This window comes from Mycteria americana, unplaced genomic scaffold (assembly GCF_035582795.1).
Source record: "Mycteria americana isolate JAX WOST 10 ecotype Jacksonville Zoo and Gardens unplaced genomic scaffold, USCA_MyAme_1.0 Scaffold_158, whole genome shotgun sequence".
In the NCBI taxonomy this organism is placed as follows: Eukaryota; Metazoa; Chordata; class Aves; order Ciconiiformes; family Ciconiidae; genus Mycteria; species Mycteria americana.
The window spans coordinates 1-19,422 of NW_027445498.1; the positions used below are offsets into that span (position 1 = coordinate 1).

At 72.7% G+C, this 19,422-nt stretch overlaps 4 protein-coding genes and 1 long non-coding RNA gene across 5 annotated transcripts; 2 read left to right on the plus strand and 3 right to left on the minus strand.

Moving 5' to 3' along the window:
* Positions 1-1,748: 1,748 nt before the first annotated feature.
* On the minus strand, positions 1,749-6,503 carry CCDC106 (coiled-coil domain containing 106; the record flags this gene model as incomplete). The annotated part of the gene is made up of 5 exons (XM_075489484.1): positions 6,394-6,503; positions 5,689-5,764; positions 5,206-5,313; positions 3,871-4,014; positions 1,749-1,952 (listed from the first exon to the last, which is right to left on the minus strand). Coding segments are annotated over exons 1-5 (544 nt in total), but the record flags the coding sequence as incomplete, so codon positions are not given.
* Positions 6,504-7,474: 971 nt separating this feature from the next.
* LOC142403275 (uncharacterized) lies at positions 7,475-9,422 on the plus strand. The gene is given in 5 exon segments (XM_075489485.1): positions 7,475-7,804; positions 7,896-8,313; positions 8,316-8,585; positions 8,736-8,779; positions 8,960-9,422. Coding segments are annotated over 3 exon segments (894 nt in total). The 3' UTR covers positions 8,462-8,585; positions 8,736-8,779; positions 8,960-9,422.
* A 1,018-nt stretch (positions 9,423-10,440) lies between these two features.
* On the minus strand, positions 10,441-10,905 carry LOC142403270 (uncharacterized). The gene is made up of 2 exons (XR_012773638.1): positions 10,798-10,905; positions 10,441-10,762 (listed from the first exon to the last, which is right to left on the minus strand). It is a non-coding gene; the product is annotated as an uncharacterized LOC142403270 (long non-coding RNA).
* An 11-nt stretch (positions 10,906-10,916) lies between these two features.
* Positions 10,917-14,489, minus strand: ZNF865 (zinc finger protein 865). The gene is made up of 3 exons (XM_075489478.1): positions 14,470-14,489; positions 13,239-14,016; positions 10,917-13,002 (listed from the first exon to the last, which is right to left on the minus strand). Exons 2-3 carry the CDS (start codon positions 13,983-13,985, stop codon positions 10,975-10,977), a joined length of 2,775 nt encoding a protein of 924 aa, XP_075345593.1. The 5' UTR covers positions 13,986-14,016; positions 14,470-14,489; the 3' UTR covers positions 10,917-10,974.
* Positions 14,490-15,951: 1,462 nt separating this feature from the next.
* On the plus strand, positions 15,952-18,343 carry DBP (D-box binding PAR bZIP transcription factor). The gene is made up of 4 exons (XM_075489482.1): positions 15,952-15,999; positions 16,652-16,815; positions 17,316-17,503; positions 18,125-18,343. Exons 2-4 carry the CDS (start codon positions 16,653-16,655, stop codon positions 18,338-18,340), a joined length of 567 nt encoding a protein of 188 aa, XP_075345597.1. The 5' UTR covers positions 15,952-15,999; position 16,652; the 3' UTR covers positions 18,341-18,343.
* Positions 18,344-19,422: the final 1,079 nt, after the last annotated feature.

Genomic DNA, 19,422 nt, shown 5'->3' on the forward strand with positions numbered 1-19,422 from the left:
GGGAGGGAGGGTACAGGATACAGGGATGGGGGACATGGCACATGGGATACAGGGACAGGGGGACACGAGGGGAGGGGGGATACAGGATACAGGGACGGGGGGACACGGGGACAGGGGGATACGGGGACATGGGGACGTGGGCATACAGGGGGATAGGGGGACACAGGGATGGGGGACATGGGGATACGGGGACGGGGGGATACGGGGGGACAGGGGGACACAGGGATGGGGGACGCAGGGACATGGGGATACAGGGACATGGGGACAGGGGGACATGGGGATGGGGACACGGGGATGCAGGACAGACATGGGGACAGGGGGATACAGGGATGGAGAACGCAGGGACATGGGGATGGGGACACAGGGACATGGGACACCAAGACATGGGGACATGGGGATGGGGGACAGAGGGATGGGGACAGGGACATGAGGACAGGGAGATGGGGACACAGGGATGCAGGACAGACATGGGGACACGGGAATACAGAGATGGGGGACACAGGGACGTGGGGATGGGGACATGGGACATGGGGACATGGGAACAGGGGGATACAGGGACGTGGGGATGGGGACATGGGGATGGGAGACAGAGGGATGGGGACAGGGACATGAGGACAGAGGGATGGGGACATGGGGACACAGGGAGGCAGGACACGGACATGGGGACAAGGCGATGGAGACACAGGGACAAGGGACCGGGGATGGGGGACAGGGACGGGAGGATAAGGGACGGGGACGGGGACGTGGGGGACATGGGATGGGGACACAGGGACAGGGATAGGGGACAGAGGGGAGCAGGGACACCGGGCACGGAGGCACACAGGGGTGGGGACAACAGGGACAGACGGGGGGGGGACACGGGGCAGAGAAGAGGCACTGTCACCTCCAGCTGTGGCCACCGGCATGGGGGACCCTGGGGACGGGGTGGCCTGGGGGGTCCTGGAGGGGACCGGGTGACCCTAGGGGGGGGGACCCTGGTGTCCCCAGGGGGGTCCCAGTGTCCCCAGGTGCATCCCCAGTGTCCCCAGGGGGTCCCGGTGTCCCCAGATGTGTCCCCAGGATGGTCCCGGTGTCCCTGGAGGGTCCCAGTGTCCCCAGATGCGTCCCCAGTGTCCCCAGGAGGGTCCCGGTGTCCCCAGATGCGTCCCCAGTGTCCCTGGAGGGTCCCCGGTGTCCCCAGATGTGTCCCCAGGAGGGTCCCGGTGTCCCCAGGGGGTCCCAGTGTCCTCAGGTGCATCCCCAGTGTCCCCGGAGGGTCCCCGGTGTCCCCAGATGTGTCCCCAGGAGGGTCCCGGTGTCCCCAGATGCGTCCCCAGTGTCCCCAGGGGGTCCCGGTGTCCCCAGCTGTGTCCCCAGGAGGGTCCCCGGTGTCCCCAGGGGGTCCCAGTGTCCTCAGGTGCATCCCCAGTGTCCCCGGAGGGTCCCCGGTGTCCCCAGATGTGTCCCCAGGAGGGTCCCGGTGTCCCCAGATGCGTCCCCAGTGTCCCAGGGGGTCCCGGTGTCCCCAGCTGTGTCCCCAGGAGGGTCCCCGGTGTCCCCAGGGGGTCCCAGTGTCCTCAGGTGCATCCCCAGTGTCCCTGGAGGGTCCCGGTGTCCCCAGATGCGTCCCCAGTGTCCCCAGATGCGTCCCCAGGAGGGTCCCCGGTGTCCCCAGATGTGTCCCCAGGAGGGTCCCAGTGTCCCCAGATGCGTCCCCAGTGTCCCCAGATGCGTCCCCAGGAGGGTCCCCGGTGTCCCCAGGGTCTCACCCCGCTGCCGCTCGCGGGTCCGGGCTTTGCCGACGCGGCGCCGGGTGACGCCGCTTTTGGGTTTCTGCCGCCGCCGGTCACCGGTGCCGCCGTCCTCGGAGGGGCCGAGGGAGGAGGCGACGCTGTCGTTGTCCGTCACCTCCCCGTTGCGGGGGTCCCCCGCGTCCCCCCGCCGCGGCGGCGCCTTCCCGCGGCCGTGCTCCTCTGCGGGCAGCGCTCAGCGCCGGGGGGGGGCCGGGGCGGCCGGGCCCCCCCGCCGCCCCCAGGTCGGCGTCCCCGCGTCCCCCCCGCCGCCAGCGTCCCTCTGTCCCCGCCTGCCTGGGTCCCGTGGCCCCCCGTGTCCCGCGGCCCCGAGTCCCCGTCCCCCACCCCGTGCCCCTCCCCGTCCCCCGCCCCCCTGTCCCCCCAGACCCCCTGTCCCCTTGTGCCCCTGTCCCCCATCCCTGTCCCCGTGTCCCCCATCCCTGTCCCCACGTCCCTCCAGACCCCCATCCCCTGCCCCGAGCCTCCGCACGTCCCCTATCCCTCCTGTCCCCCCCAAACCCCCTGTCCCCATGTCCCCACGTCCCCCCAGACCCCCTGTGCCCCTGCCCTGACCCTCCCCATGTCCCCCATCCCTCCTGTCCCCCCCAAACCCCCTGTCCCCATGTCACCCCCCAGACCCCCTGTCCTCATGTCCCCATTCCCCTGTCCCTCCAGACCCCCTGTGCCCCCCAGACCCCCATCCCCCTGCCCTGACCCTCCCCATGTCCCCCATCCCTCGTGTCCCCCTCAGACCCCCTGTCCCCATGTCTCCCCCAGACCCCATGTCCCCATTCCCCTCTCCCCCATCCCTGTCCCATGTCCCCCCCAGTCCCCATGTCCCCCAGATTCCATGTCCCTGTCCTCCTGTCCCCCCATCCCTGTCCCCATGTCACCCCCAGACCCCCTGTCCCCATGTCCCCCATGTCCCCACGTCCCCCAGACCCCCTGTGCCCCTGCCCTGACCCTCCCCATGCCCCCATCCCCCTGTCCCCCCATCCCTGTCCCCCTGTCCCCATGTCCCCACGTCCCCCCAGACCCCCTGTGCCCCTGCCCTGACCCTCCCCATGTCCCCCATCCCTCCTGTCCCCCCCAAACCCCCTGTCCCCATGTCACCCCAGACCCCCTGTCCTCATGTCCCCATTCCCCTGTCCCTCCAGACCCCCTGTGCCCCCCAGACCCCCATCCCCCTGCCCTGACCCTCCCCATGTCCCCCATCCCTCGTGTCCCCCTCAGACCCCCTGTCCCCATGTCTCCCCCAGACCCCATGTCCCCATTCCCCTCTCCCCCATCCCTGTCCCATGTCCCCCCCAGTCCCCATGTCCCCCCAGATTCCATGTCCCTGTCCTCCTGTCCCCCCATCCCTGTCCCCATGTCACCCCCAGACCCCCTGTCCCCATGTCCCCATGTCCCCACGTCCCCCCAGACCCCCTGTGCCCCTGCCCTGACCCTCCCCATGCCCCCATCCCCCTGTCCCCCCATCCCTGTCCCCCTGTCCCCATGTCCCCACGTCCCCCCAGACCCCCTGTGCCCCTGCCCTGACCCTCCCCATGTCCCCCATCCCTCCTGTCCCCCCCAAACCCCCTGTCCCCATGTCTCCCCCAGACCCATGTCCCCCCAGATTCCATGTCCCTGTCCTCCTGTCCCCCCATCCCTGTCCCCATGTCCCCATTCCCCTGTCTCCCCAGACCCCCTGTGCCCCCCAGACCCCCTGTGCCCCTGCCCTGACCCTCCCCATGTCCCCCATCCCTTATGTCCCCCCCAAACCCCCTGTCCCCGTGTCTCCCCCAGACCCCATGTCCCCCCATCCTTGTCCCCGTGTCCCCTCAGACCCCCTGTCCCCCTGTCCTGAGCCTCCCCACGTCCCCTGCCCTCCGTGTCCCCCCCAGACCCCCTGTCCCATGTCCCCACGTCCCCATCCCTGTCCCCACATCCCCCAAACCCCCTGTCCCCATGTCACCCCCAGACCCCCTGTCTTCATGTCCCCATTCCCCCTGCCCTGACCCTCCCCATGTCCCCCATCCCTCGTGTCCCCCCCCATACCCCCTGCCCTGAGCATCCCCCGCGTCCCCCCCATGTCCCCCCCCCCGTGTCCCCTCACCGTCCCCGCCGCGGGCGCCCGAGATGAACTTGTCGAGCTGGCAGCGCAGGAAATCCCGCTCCTCCTCCAGGTCCTCGATGCGCTTCTGCAGCCAGGCGTTCCGCTCCAGGGCCAGGTGCAGCTGCGCCCGCGCCCCGGGGGGCTCTGGGGACCCCCACCCTCAGACCCACGGCCCTGGGGACCCCCTGTGCCCTGGGGGGCTCTGGGGACCCCCACCCTCAGACCCACGGCCCTGGGGACCCCTGTGCCTCGGGGGGCTCTGGGGACCCCCACCCTCAGACCCACGGCCCTGGGGACCCCCTGCGCCTCGGGGGGCTCTGGGGACCCCCACCCTCAGACCCACGGCCCTGGGGAACCCCTGTGCCCCGGGGGGCTCTGGGGACCCCCACCCTCAGACCCACGGCCCTGGGGACCCCCTGTGCCCCGGGGGGCTCTGGGGACCCCTGTGCCTCGGGGGGCTCTGGGGACCCCCACCCTCAGACCCACGGCCCTGGGGACCCCCTGTGCCCTGGGGGGCTCTGGGGACCCCTGTGCCTCGGGGGGCTCTGGGGACCCCCACCCTCAGACCCACGGCCCTGGGGACCCCCTGTGCCCTGGGGGCTCTGGGGACCCCCACCCTCAGACCCACGGCCCGGGACCCCCTGTGCCTCGGGGGCTCTGGGGACCCCCACCCTCAGACCCACAGCCCTGGGGACCCCCTGCGCCTCAGGGGGCTCTGGGGACCCCCACCCTCAGACCCACGGCCCTGGGGACCCCCTGCGCCTCGGGGGACTCTGGGGACCCCCCACCCTCAGACCCACGGCCCTGGGGACCCCCTGTGCCCCGGGGGGCTCTGGGGACCCCCACCCTCAGACCCATGGCCCCGGGGACCCCTTGTGCCTCGGGGGGCTCTGGGGACCCCCACCCTCAGACCCATGGCCCCGGGGACCCCTTGTGCCTCGGGGGGGTCTGGAGACCCCCACCCTCAGACCCACGGCCCTGGGGACCCCCTGTGCCTCGGGGGGCTCTGGGGACCCCCACCCTCAGACCCACGGCCCTGGGGACCCCCTGTGCCTCGGGGGACTCTGGGGACCCCCACCCTCAGACCCATGTCCCTGGGGACCCCCTACTTGGGGACCCCCAGCCCCACGTCCCTGGGGACCCCCTGCACCTCGGGGGGCTGTGGGGACCCCCACCCTCAGCCCCACATTCCAGGGGACCCCCGGCTTGGGACCCCCAGCCCCACATCCCCAGGGATGCTGCCCCCCACCCCGCCCAGCTGGGGACCCCCCCACCCCCAGGGACTCTGCCCACTGTGACCCCCCCAAGGGACCCAGGTGTCGGGGCCCCCCTCACCTTCGAAGCTGCTCTGGGGGGGGCTGAGGCTGTAGAAGATGGGGGGCTCAACGTGGGGGGGCTCCTCAAAGGGGATGGAGATCTCGAAGGCCTCCTCGTCCTTCTTCACTGTGGGGGGGGGACAGGGGGGGTCACCATCACCCCCCATCCCCCACAGGGTATCCTGACCCCCCAGCACCCCCAAGGGGGTCCCTGCCCCCCCCGGGGCACTGACACCCCCCAAATGAGGCCTCTGCACCTCCCAACCCCCCTGGGGTCCCTGCCCCCCCCCCCCCCGGGTGCTGCCCACCCCCAGAGGGGCCCTGCCCCCCCAATAGAGTCCTGCCCCCCCCAGATCCCCCTCGTGTCCCCAGCCCCCCCCCCCCCCCCCGAGTCCCAGCCCCTCCCCCCCAGCCCCCTGTCACCCCCCGGGGGTTCCCACCCCCTTCCAGGGTCCTTGCCCCCCTCCGGGCACCCCCAAAGCCCCCCCGGGCCCCCCAGTACCGGGTCGGCGGCGGCGCTCGGCCATGGCGGGGACCCCCCCGGCCCCCCCGCTGCCTCCGGGCATCTCGGCAGGACGCTGCGGGGGGGGGCGGGGGGTCACCGGGGTGCAGCAGCACCGGGACCCCCCGGGACCCCCCAAATCCCTGGGACACCCCCACGAAGGGACACCCCCCCCCGGGGCCCCTCCACACCACGACACCCCCCCAGGACCGCCCCAAACCGGAACCGCCCCCCGGGACCCCCCAAGACCCCCAAACCTTGTGTGTGTGTCCCCGAGCACCCCCCCAACACCCCCCCAAACCGGGTCCCCCCCCCAGGGCCCCCCCCCCATGGACCCCCCCCCGGGACCCCCCAAAACCGGACACCCCCTCCCGGGACCACTCCGCAGACCCCCAAAACCCAGCCCCCCCCCCCCCAAACCAGTGCCCCCCAGACCGAGACTCCCCCAAACCGTGACCTCCCTCGCCGAGACCCCCCCAAACCGGGACCAACCCCCTCCCCCAAAACGGGACCCCCCCAAAAACCGGGACCCCCCCCAAAAACAGACCATGGGGGGGGTCCCCCCAAATCGGGGGCGGGGGGAGCCGGGCCGGTGGCGGGTTGGGGGGGGGGGTCCCTATGGGGGGTCCCTATGGGGGGGGGTCCCGGTTTGGGGGGGGGTCCCGGTGGGGGGGGGGGGTGTCCCGGCCGAGCCCCCGCGCTCACCCCGCTCCGCATCCGCCCGGCGGCCGCCGCCCGGGCAGGGACCGTCTGCAAAGAGCCGCCGGGGAGCGACGGCGAAGGGAGACGCGGGGGGGGGGGAGACTACGGGCGGGGGGGGGGGGGGGGCACGGGCCCCGCTCCTCCGCCTGCCCCCCCCCCCCCCCCCCGCCTCTCCCCGCCTCCGCCCGCCCCCCAACCCCCACCACCACCCCCCACCCCCGGGGATGTTTTGCGTCTCTGCTCGGGGGCGGCTCTTTCGCGACGCTCCCTGAGTCGCCGCCCGCCCCCGCCGCCCGCGCAGGGACCGGGGCAAAATTCCGAGCGCGGCCGCGAGCGAAAGGCGAAGCGGGGGAGGGGGGGGGGGGGCGTCGCGAAAGAGCCGCCCCTAAGCAGAGCCGAAAAACATCCCCCGTGGGGAGGGGGGGGTGGTGTCTCCCTTACCGCCGCCGCGGGGAGCGCGTGGGGCGGACACGGACACGCGTGTGCGCACGGGAGACCCTGCACTGACACGCACAGGCGCGCGCACGCAGACACGCGCTGCGGGGCTGTGCACTGACACGCGTGGGTGGGGGGGTGGGGGGGGGGGTCAGAGTCCAGAAGCGCCGCGTCGTCGTCGTCCCCCCCCCGTGGGGTGGACTGGGGGGGTGGGAGGAACGCGTCTCCGCGCGGCGTTTCCACCCGGACACCAAACGCTGCGACACCGGCGCGGGCCGAGGCCCCCCCCCCCCCTCCTCCGCACCCCCCCCCCCCCCCCACCGGGCGCCCCCTCCCGCCCCGCGGGGCCGGGGGACCCCGATGCGGCGGCTCCGGACGCCCCCCCCCCGCCCCCCCGGGCGCGCAGCCGGGGTCGGTCCCGACCGGAGACGCCGCGGCCTGAGCGGGGCCCCATGAAGGGCCCGAGGTGGGGCCCGGGGCGCGGAGCCGCCGGGAGGTAACCGGGGGGTGGGGGGGGGACCGGGGAGGGGGGGGGGGGCAGCGGTGTCCGGGACCCCCATGTCTGCCCCACATCCCCGGGGACCCAGGCGCCCGGGACCCCCAGATCTGCCCGCCCACACCCCCAGGGACGCCGGCATTTGGGACCCACATGTCTGCCCCCCGCATCCCTGAGGACACCGGTGTCTCAGACCCCCAGATCTGCCCCCCCCCCCCTCCCCGGGGCCCAGGCGTCCGGGACCCCCAGATCTGCCCCCCACAACCCCGGGGACCCGGGGATTTGGGACCCCCAGATCTGCCCCACAACTCTGGGGACCCAGGCATCCGGGACCCCCATATCCCCCCACGTCCCCGGGGACCCAGACCCCCATATCTGCCCCACAACCCAGGGGTCCCGGGTGTCCAGGACCCCCAGATCCGCTCCCCTGCGAACCCAGGCATCCGGGACCCCCATATCTGCCCCACCACCCTGGGGACCCAGGCATTCGGGACCCCCAGATCTGCTCCCCTGTGAACCCTGGCATCCGGGACCCCCACCTCCCCCCTAACCCCCCCCCCCCCCCTCCCCACAGCCGCACCGAGACCTCCAACCACCCCCCGCCGCCGCCCCCCGCCCCGTCGCCGCCACCACCGCCCCCACCACCACCCGTGGACCCTCCCTCCTCCTCCTCGACCTCTCGCCGTGGGTCCAGCCCCCGTCCGGGGGTCGCTACCTTCTGATCGACAACCAAGGGCTGCCCTATACGGTGCTGGTGGCCGAACCCGGGGGTCCCGGGACCCTCCGTCGCGCCTTCTCCTGCCCGGTCTGCGGCCGTTCCTTCGAGTACCTCTCCTACCTGCAGCGCCACAGCATCACCCACTCGGAGCACAAGCCCCACGTCTGTCGCGCCTGCGGCAAAGCCTTCAAGAGAACGTCCCACCTGGAGCGTCACAAATACACCCACGCCGGCCGCAAGCCCCACGCCTGCCCCCTCTGCCCCCGACGCTTCCGGACTTGGGGGAGCTGGCCCACCACCAACGGGTGCACACGGGGGAGCGACCCTTCCAGTGTCCCCACTGCCACATGCGTTTCGGGGAGAGGAACACCCTCCAACGACACGTCAGGCGCAAGCATCTGCCCCGGCCGCCGGCGCCGTGAGGGGGGTGGGGGGGTCGTGAGTGGCGGGGGGGGGGGGGGGTGGGAGGGGTGGGGGGGTGGAGAGGTGGTGGATGTGGGGCTTGTTGTGGAGGGGTGGTGGCCCGGGGGTTGGGGACGTGGAAAGGTGGTGGCCACGGAGGTCATCATGGAGAGATGGTGGCCATGGAGGTCATCCATGGAGGAGTGGTGGCCATGGAGGTCATCCATGGAGGGGTGGTGGCCATGGAGGTCATCTGTGGAGGGGTGGTGGCCCAGGGGTTGGGGATGTGGAAAGGTGGTGGCCACGGAGCTCATCATGGAGAGATGGTGGCCATGGAGGTCATCCATGGAGGGGTGATGGCCATGGAGGTCATCTGTGGAGGGGTGGTGGCCATGGAGGTCATCTGTGGAGGGGTGGTGGCCCAGGGGTTGGGGATGTGGAAAGGTGGTGCCCACAGAGCTCATCATGGAGAGATGGTGGCCATGGAGGTCATCCATGGAGGGGTGATGGCCATGGAGGTCATCCATGGAGGGGTGGTGGCCCTAGGGTTGGGGACATGGAGAGATGGTGGCCATGGAGCTCATCGTGGAGGGGTGGTGGCCCTGGGGTTGGGGACATGGAGAGATAGTGGCCATGGAGCTCGTGCTTGGAAAGATGGTGGCCCTGGGGTTGGGGACATGGCAAGATGGTGGCCCTGGGGCTCATCGTGGCGGGGTGGTGGCCCTGGGGTTGGGGACGTGGAGAGATGGTGGCCGTGGAGCTCGTTGGAGAGGGGTGGTGGCCCTGGGGTGGGGGACATTGAAGGACGGTGGCCTCGGGGCTCCAGCACGGAGGGACGGTGGCCCTGGGGACAGGGTCCGCGCTGCCCGTCCCCCCATGAAGCTGCTCCCCCCGGCCCCCGTGCGAGGCCCCCCCAGGTCTCCCCAACTTGATGTTGTTTTTTTTTTTAATTATTATTAAAAAGCTCTTTTTTGGTTTTTCCTTTTTTCTCCCGTTGTCTCATTCTGGGGGGGAGGGGCACCCCAAAAACCAGCGGCCAATGGCCAACACCCAACACGAACCGTCCCCCACCCACCCAACCCCTGAACCCCTCGGCCAACCAACCACCAACCCCTCAACCAACCAACCCATCAACTAACCAACCCATTGACTAACCAACCCACCCCTGAGCCAACCAGCTAACCAGCCCATCATCCAACCAACCCATCAACTAACCAACCCAACCCATCAGCCAACCAACCCGCCCACGGTCCAACCCATCAACCAACCAATCAACCCATCAGCCAACCAACCCATTGACTAACTAACCAACCAACCCATCAACTAACCAACCTGTCCATGGTCCAACCCATCACCCAACCAACCCACCCATCACCCAAACAACCCACCAACTAACCAATCCACCCATTAACCAACCAACCCATCAACTAACCAACCCAACCCATCAGCCAACCAACCCGCCCACGGTCCAACCCATCAACCAACCAATCAACCCATCAGCCAACCAACCCATTGACTAACTAACCAACCAACCCATCAACTAACCAACCTGTCCATGGTCCAACCCATCACCCAACCAACCCACCCATCACCCAAACAACCCACCAACTACCAATCCACCCATTAACCAACCAACCCATCAACTAACCAACCCCCAACTGATCGTCCAACCAACCCATCAACTAACCAACCCACTAACCCACGATCCAACCAACCCATAACTAACCAACCCACCCATGACCCAGCCCACCCACCAGCCCCCCCGCCCCCCCGCGATCCGCCCAGCCCCGCCCCGCCCCGCCGGCGCCGGAAGGAGTCACCCCCAGGGTCGCATCCACGGTTTAATATCGGCTTGGTCTGTACATCCCCGGGTCGAAGGTCGCGGCCCCCCGCCCCCGCCCATCGCTGCGGCGAGCTGCGGCCGGTCTCTGCCCGCGCCGGGACCCCCCCTTGCCAGGCGGGGGTGCGGAAACTCTATCATAGATATTTTATATAGATATAAATTTATATTTGCATTTATTTATATACCTGGGGGGTTAGAAACCCCTCTGCGGCACGGAGGGCGCCGGGGGGGGTCTCCCCACGCCCCGGCCCCCCCGGGGCGACCCGGGCGTCCGGGCTCGGTGCGAGGGGCGCCGGGGGGGGGGGGGGGGCGCGTCCACGCGAATCCCCCGCGTCCGGTGGGCCGAGCCGTGCCGAGCCAAGCTTTGCCGTGCCGAGCCGTGCCGAGCCGTCCCGCGCCACGTTGCGCCGCGACGAGCCACGCCACGGCGAGCCGCGCCGAGCCGCGCGGCACCGCGCCGCGCCGAGCCGTATGACGTCTTGGTGAGCTGCGCCAGGATGAGCCGCGTCGCACCATGCCGAGCCGAGCCACGTCGCCCTGTGCCGAGCTGCGTTGCACCGCGATGATCCGTGCCGAGCCACGCCGCGCCGCGCCGAGCCGCCTCGCGCCAGGACGATCCGCGTCGCCGCCGCGCCGCCCGGCCCCGCCGCCTCCCCCCTCCCATGGGGCGCCCGCCGCCGCGCCCCGTCCTCAAGCGTCCTTGTGCGCCAGGGCGGCCAGGCGCTCGAGCTTGTGGCCGTGCCGGTGCTTCTTGAGGCCGTAGGTGTTCCTGAAGGCTTCGCCGCAGGTGCTGCACTTGAAGGGGCGCCCGCCCTGGTGGGTCTGCAGGTGCTTGCTGAAGTACTTGGGGTCCTTGAAGAGCTTGAGGCAGGCGGAGCAGCGCAGGTCGCGGCGGGCGTCGTGCGAGCGCTGGTGGCGCAGGATGGAGGACAGGTAGAAGAAGCTCTTGCCGCACAGCTCGCAGCGGTAAACCTTCTCGCCCAGGTGAACGCGCCGGTGCTCCAGGAGGTTGGAGCGGTAACGGAAGGTCTTGCCGCAGGTTTGGCAACGCTGGGGGCGGGCGACGACGTGGAGGCGCTGGTGCTCGGCCAGGCTGGAGGATTGGGCGAAGCGCTTGTTGCAGAGCGCGCACTTGTAGGCGCGCTCGCCGGTGTGCACCACCTTGTGCTGCCGCAGGTACCAGGAGCGCAGGAAACCCCGGCCGCAGACGGCGCAGCGGTAGGGCCGTTCCTCGGTGTGACAGCGCTGGTGCCGCATCAGCAACGCCGCTTCCCAAAAACGCTTCCCGCAGACCGAACAACCGAAGTGGCGTTTCTGCAGGTGCCGGCGTCGGTGCAGCAGCAGGTCGTAGGCGCCGGCGAAGCTCTGCCCGCAGACGCCGCAGGCCAGCGTCCGCCGCACCAGGTGGACGTACTTGTGGGTCACCAGCCCCAGGAAATGCTTGAAGCTCTGCCCGCAGGTGCCGCAGGTGAAACGCTCGCCGCTCGGCACTACCGGGTGCTCCTCGGGGGGCTGCAGCCCGCTCTCGGCCGGCGGCCCCCCCTCGGGCAGCAGCCGCTCGGGGGCGGCTTGGTGAACCAGCTTGTGCCACATCAGGTTCTCGATGAAGCCGAAAGCTTTGCCGCAGGCGTCGCAGCCGTAGGGCTTCTCCCCGGCGTGGGCTTCCTTGTGGTTGACGGCGCGGAACAGGTCGGGGAAACGCTCGCCGCATTCGCCGCAGCCGTAGCTCAGCCCCTCGGGGGGGGTCCCGGCACCCCCCAAGCCGCAAGGCAACGGCAGCCGGTGGATCTGCTTGTGCCGGGTCAGGCTCTGGGGGTAGCCGAAAGCTTTGCCGCAGAGCTCGCACTTGTAGGGCCGCTCGCGGGTGTGCACCACGTGGTGCTTGCTGAGGTGGAAGGACTCGCGGAAGCGCTTGCCGCAGACGGCGCACTGGTGCGGCTTCTCCCCGGTGTGGATCCGCTCGTGCCGCTTCAGCGTCTCCCGCCGGCCGAAGGCCCGCCCGCAGATGCCGCAGCCAAAACTCTTCCCTGGCGCCAGCAACGCGGCCGGCGGGGGGGACAAGAAGCCGCCCTCGCCCGCCTTCGCCTCCCCCTCCGGCGCCGCGTAGGCGCCGGGGAACACCGGCACCGCCGCTGCCGTTCCCTTGGGGACGCCGGGGTACACGGCGGCGGCGGCGCCGGCCTTGGGGCCGGCGTGGACCTGCCGGTGCCGCAGCAGGCTCTGCGGGGCGGCGTAGGCTTTGCCGCAGACCTCGCACTTGTAGTCGGGGCGCTGGCCGCTGTGGGCGGCTTGGTGCCGCAGCAGGTACGCCGGATCCCGGAACTCCTTCCCGCAGACGGCGCAGGGCACCCGCAGCAGCCCCGAGTGCGTCTTGACGTGGCGGGTGAGGCTCTCGCGCCGGTTGAAGCTCTTGGCGCACACCGAGCAGGTGAAGGGCTTCTCCCCGGTGTGGATGATCTGGTGCTGGTGGAGGTGACTCGGCTTCTTGAAGACCTTCCAGCACAGCGAGCAGGTGAAGGGGCCGTCCGGGGCGGTGCCGCTGGGTGCCGGGGTGGCGCTGCCGGGCGCCAAAGTGACCCCACCGGGCGCCGGGATGACCCCGCTGGGCGCCAGGATGACCCCGCTGGGCGCCGGGATGACTCCGCCGGGCGCCGGGATGACGCCGCTCAGCGCCGCGGCGGCCCCGTTGGGCGCCGGGATGACGCCGCTCAGCGCCGCGTTGACCCCGTTGTTGGGCGCCGCGTTGACCCCGTTGGGCGCCGGCATGACCCCGCTCGCCGCCAGGCCGACCCGTTGGGCGCCGCGTTGACGCCGTTGGGCGCCGCGTTGACCCCGCCCGCCAAGGGGTTGACTCCGTTGGGCGCCGGCAAGACCCCACCGGCCCCGTTGGGTGCCGGCACGACCCCGGAGGTGGTGGCCACCGCCACGGGGGTGACGCTGGCGGCACCGCCGTCCTCGGTGGCTTCCTTGTGGCAGCGCCGGTGGCGGATGAGGCTGGAGACGTGGTTGTAGGTGCGGCCGCAGGTGCCGCACTCGTAGGGCCGCTCGCCGCTGTGCACCAGCATGTGCTGCACCAGGTGGGACGACTGCTTGAAGGACTTCTGGCAGACGCCGCAGGGGAAGCGCCGCTCCATGAAATACTTCAGCCGGCGGAAATAACTCTTCTCTTCCTTCGAGGCCGTCTCTGGGGGGGCCGGGGGGGCCGCTGGGGTCCCCGCCGCCGCCGTCCCCGTCGCCACCGCCACCGTCCCACCCCGCTTCAGCCCCCCGAAGAGGTGCTGGTGGCTGGAGAGGTCCACGATGCCCCACTGGGGCGCGTTGAAGGCGCCGGCGGCCTCAAAGAGAGGCTGCGGCGGGGGGGGCACGGCCGGGCTGGGGTACGGGGGGGCCCCCGCTTGCACCCCCACGCCGCCCTCCGCCTTTTTGGGCTGGGAGGAGGAAGAGGAAGAGGAGGACGAGGAGGCGCCGCCTTCGGCCTTGAAGTCCTTGTGCTTGGCGGCGGGGGGGCGGTCGAAGGGGGGGGCGCCGGGAAGGGGGGGGTAGTCGAAGGGGGGCTGGGGGCAGGGGAGGGCGGGCAGGGATTTGGGGTGCTCGTGGCCGTAGGGCTCCATGGGCTCGAAGCGCTGGTGGTTGAGGAACTCGAGGAAGTCGAAGGGGTAGCTCTGGAAGTGGACGCTCTCGTCGCTGACGTTGGCTTCCATCTCCGCCCGGGGAGGGGGGGGGGGCTGCGACCTGGGGAGGGGGGGGTGAGAGGTGGGGGGGGTGGGGTGGGGGTCCGCTGGGCCTGGGGAGGAGCCCAGAGGCGGGCTCAGGGCTGGATATGGGGGGGTTCCCTTGGCTTTTTTTGGGGGGGGGGGGTTGAGGTCTGGGGGGAGCAGGGGGCGGATGGGCCTGGGAATGAGCCCAGAGGTGGGGCTGGGGGGGGTCCCTTCGGCTTTTTGGGGGGGTAGGAGGCGGATGGGGGGGGGGGGAGGAGCCCAGAGGCGGGACGTGGGGCTGGGCTGGGGGGTCCCTTGGTTTTTTGGGGGCCTGTGGGATCTTGGGGGGGGGGGGGTGGTTGGGGTCCCCACGGCCTTGTGTGGGGAGTTAACGGGGCGCAGCTCGCCCTGGGGGGGGGGGGGGCTATGGGGGTCCCTCAGCCCCGGGGGGGGCCCCGGGAGCGATGGGGGGGGGGGGGTCACTCACCTGGGGGTGAACCAGGCCCGTCCGCCCGGGGCCGGGGGGGGAGGGGGGGGGGGGGCGGGCCCGGGGCCGGGGCTGGGCTGGGCCGGGGTCCCGGGGGGGGCTGGGCCGGGGGCGCGGGGCCGGGGCCGCCCTGGACCCCGCACGGACGGGCCTGGCCGGGCGCGCCTCCCCCGCCGGAGCCGGAACCCCCCGGCCGGGGACACGTGACGCAAGCCCCGCCCCCGCCCCACAATCCTTTGCGATACCGCGGTGAAGGGGGGGGCGGGGGACACACACACACGACAGACACGACCCAGGCGTCCGGGACACCGGGACACCCCCCCTCCCCCCGCCCCACGCGGGACGCGGGGGGGTCGCGGAGATCCCCACACCCGGGACGGGAGGGGGGAGGATTAAAAGAAGGGAGGGGGGCGTTGCCCACAGTAAAGATGGCGCCGCGGCGCCCTCCTCCCCCGCCAAGATGGCGGCCGCTGCCCGGCGCCGAACGGGGCCCGAGACAAGATGGCAGCGCGCGGCCGGCTGATGCCCTCACCCAAGATGGCGCCCGGGGGTCGCCCGCATCCAAGATGGCGCCCCGTGCCACGGTGCCCACTTCAAAGATGGCCGACAGCTCGGACCCCCGGCGGGGGGGGGGGGGGAGGGGCTGCTCCCGGCCAACCAGAGGCGCGGATTTGGAGGGAACCGCTCCCGGGGGCGGAAATGACGACACGCCCCTCGGGGAGCCGTGAGGCAGGGGCCGCCGGGCCCCGTGTCCCCCTGTGGGGAGGCCCCGGGACGTGGGGTGGGGGGGGGGGGAGGGTGTCACGGGGAGGGCGGTATGGTCGTGGGGACGGTGACGTCACCGCGAGGGACCTCGTCACGTGCGGGGGGTCGCGGGGTTCCTCGCCGGACCGTGTGCCCCTCCCCCAGGGCCGCCCCGCCCCGCCCCGCCCGCCGGGCGCGGCCCCTTTAAGAGCTCTCCCTCCCCCGCCCCCGGGCGGGCACGTGCGGCCCCACGTGCTCGCGGCCCCTCAGGCCTCGCCCCCCGCTCCCGCCCCTATTGGCCAAAACTGGGTCAGGCCCCGCCCACCGCGCGGCGCCCCATTGGCTAAATCTAGGTCAGTGCCCCGCCCTCCCCGCCCCCGCGCGGCGCCCATGGCCGCGCCGCATGACCGCCGGCCCCGCCCCCCCGCGCTCCTATTGGCCGCGGTGGGCGCCAGGGGGCGGGGCCCGACAGAGGGGAGGAGCCCCGCCCTTTGCGGGGAGGGGCGGGGCGACACCTGCAGCGGGGGCGGGGATTGGAGGGGGAATAAGTCGGGGAGGGCCAATGAGGGAAGCGCAACGTGCGCTCAGGAGGCGGGGCCGGGGCAAGCGACGCCCCGCCCCGCGGCCCGCTGGGCGGAGCGAGGGGCGTAGCTTACAGGCAGGGCGGGCGGGGATAGGCGCAGCGGTGGCATGGGGGCGTGGCTCGGGCAGACCCCGCCCCCCCGGGGGGCGCAGCGCCCCCGCGGGCGGCTCATGCCGAGGGCACGGCGGGGCGCGGGGCGGCAGGTCGGAGCGGCGCGGGGGAGCGGGGCGGGGGGCACCGGGGGCACCGGGGGGCACCGGGGCCGGGGGAGGGGGGAATCGGGGCCGGGGGGGGGGGGGCGCCGGGACCCGGGGGGCAGCGGGACCCGGGGGAGCACCGGCAGCGGGGGGCGGCACCGGGACTGGAGGGGGCACCGGGACCCCGGGCGGGGGGGGGGAGGCACCGGGAGGGGGAAGATGCGCGACCCCCACGCTGAGACCGCGGGGGGCACGAACGGGGATTAGGATCGGGGTCCCCAGCCCCCCCACGGGACACCAGGGTCCCCCCCCACTCCTCGGGTGGGCGCCGGAGGGGTCGGTGTCCGCCCCCCCCCGCCGTCCGTGGGCGCCGTCCCGGGGCCGGTCGACATGAAGGCGCACGTGGGGGCGGGAGCTCCCACGTGAGCGCCGCACGTGCGCCCCCCCCCCCCCCCCCGCGCAGCCCGCGCGCACACGCGTGTCCCGTGTCCCCCACGCGTGTGGAGCTGTCACGTGCGGCCGGTCACGTGGCCCCCCGGGGAGTTAACGGCGGGGGGGGGGGACACACGACACCCCGGTGTCCGTTCCGTCCCGTGTGTCGTGTTCCCCCCCCCCCCGCTCCCCCACGCGTGGTGACGCGTGTCCGTGGGCGCGGCAGGATGGAGGAGGCGGCCGGGTGCCGTGGGGCCTTCGTGGGGCCCCCCCCGTGGGAGCGCCCCGGGGCCGCGGGGGAGCTGGAGTACGTGGACCTGGATGAGTTCCTGCGGGAGCACGGGCTGCCCCCCAGCCCCGAGTCCCCCCCCGCCCACGCGAGACCGGCCGGTGGGTGTGACCGGGGGGGGGGACGGGACGCGGGGACACGGACACCCACGCGAGTGGAAGGGGACCCAGGAGTGCGGGGGGGGGGGGGGCACACTGGGGAGTCCGGGCGGGGGGGGGGGGGGAGGACACGCGTGGGGGGACCCGGGGCTGTCCCTGGCCCCGCCCCACGCACGTGCGCGGGGGACCCAGCCCCCGGGGCTCACCCGCCCCGCCACGTGCCGCCCCGCCGCGCGCGGGGGGGGGGGGGGGAGACGGGACACGGACGACACACGACTGTGCATCCCCGTGTCGCGATAGAAACCCCCATGCAGCCCCTCCCATCGCGATACCCCCCCCCCTTGCAATAGGGACCCCCAAAGCCAGCGACACCCCCCCCCTCCGCCCCTCCCCCCCGCGGTGGGGACCCCCCAGTCCCGTCCCAGCGGTACCGGGGACCCCTTCCCCCCCCCCCCCCCCAGGGTGGGGGTGGCACCGGCCCCGCTCTGACCCTCCCCCCGCAGCCCCCGGCCCCCCCCGGGGCCCCCCCACCCCCCCGGCGCCGGGGGAGCCGCTGCTGGAGGCGGAGGCGCTGGGGGGGGCCGGGGGGGGCCCCTTCGACCCGCGGCGGCTCCGCTTCTCCCAGGACGAGCTGCGGCCGCAGCCCATCGCCAGGAAGGCCCGGAAGGTCCATGTGCCCGAGGAGCAGAAGGTGGGGGGGGGTGGGGGGGGGGGGCAGGAATTGGGGGGACCCAGCTGGGGGGGGGGGCACACAGGGACAGATGTCCGCGGGGGGGGGGGGGGGTATGTGTCGGGGGGGACCCAGGGGGTCCCAGGGGGCTGGGGGGGACCCAGGAATCCCGGGGGGGGGGACACACAAAGGTGTTTGGGGGGACCCAGGTGACCAAAGGGGGTCCGGGGGGGGGAGGGGGACCCAGGAGTTGGGGGGATCAGGGGGTCCCAGGGGGCTGGGGGGGGACCCACAGCATCAAGGGGGGGGACCCAGGCACCCAGGGGGTCCCAGGGGGCTGGGGGGGTCCCAGGAATCCCGGGGGGGGGAGGGGGACCCAGGAGTTGGGGGGATCAGGGGGTCCCAGGTGTCTGGGAGGGACCCAGGAGTTTGGGGGCACCCAGGCGTCTGGGGGGGGACGCAGGCACCCAGGGGGTCCCAGGGGGCTGGGGGGGGGACCCACAGCATCAAGGGGGGGACCCAGGCGTCGGGGGGGAGCGCAGGCCATGGGCGGGGGGGGTCCCAGGTGTCCGGGAGGGACCCCGGCATCCCTGGGGGACCCCGCGCCCGTGGGGGGGTCCCCAGCGTCCCCGGTCCCCGCAGGATGAGAAGTACTGGAGCCGGCGCAGCAAGAACAACGCGGCGGCCAAGCGCTCGCGGGACGCGCGGCGGCTGAAGGAGAACCAGATCTCGGTGCGTGCCGCCTTCCTGGAGCGGGAGAACGCGGCGCTGCGGCAGGAGGTGGCGGCTGCCCGCCGGGAGCTCGCCCGCTTCCGGGCTCTGCTGGCACGCTACGAGGCCCGGCACGGTGCCCTGTAGGAGCACGGCACGGTCCGGCACGGCACGGTGCTCGGTTGGAGCCTGGCACGGCACGGCACGGTCTGGCACGGCGCGGTGCTCGGTCGGACCCCGGTACGGCACAGGCCGGCACGGTGCCCTGCAGAGACCCCGGCACGGCGCGGCGTGGCACTGGCCGGCACGGCACGGTGCTCTGCAGGAACCCCCGGCACGGCACGGTGCTCGGTCAGACCCCGGCACGGCGCAGTCCGGCACGGCACGGTGCTCTGCAGGGACCCCGGCGCGGCACGGTGCGGCACAGCTCCCTGGAGGGATCCCCGGCACGGCACGGTGCGGCACAGCCTGGCACGGTGCCCTATAGGGACCCCGGCACGGCACGGTCCGGCATCGCCCCGTCCCGGCACAGCCCCTGCGGCCGGAGCTGGACGCCGAGCGGGAGAAGTGGCCGGGAGCTGGGAGCCAGATCCAGGGTTCAGGATCAGCCTGGAAATGGGGCTGGGATCCAGCACCGGGATCCGGCACCGGGATCCAGCACCGGGATCCGGCAACAAGATACAGAACTGGGATCTGGCACCGGGCTCCAGCACCAGGATCTGGCCCTGGGATCCAGCAACGAGATCCGGCACCAGGATCCAGCAGTGAGATGCAGGACCGGGATCTGGCCCCGGGATCCGGCACCGAGGTCTGGCCCTGGGATCCGGCACTGGGATCCAGCAACGAGACACAGCACTGGGATCTGGCAGCAGGATCTGGCCCCGGGATCCAGTATTAGCACCAGGACCCAGCCCTGGGATCCGGCACCAGGATCCGGCACCGGATCTGGCTGGACACCATCTCCAACCCCAATCTGGAACCGGGATCTGGATCCATCCAGAACCCACCCAATCTCGGGGGGGGGAGAACCAAGACCCCCTCAGATCCCTGGATCCCCTCCCCCTGGATCCCTGGGACCCCCCTCCATGGGGGAGGGGTCTTCCCCCCCCCTCCCCCCCTTGTAAATATTTAGCCCCAGGGCTGGTTTAAAGCACAACTTGGGGGGACCCAGGCGGCGGGGACCCCCCTCCCCCAACCACTGCACCCCCATAGACCCCCCCCCCCCCCCC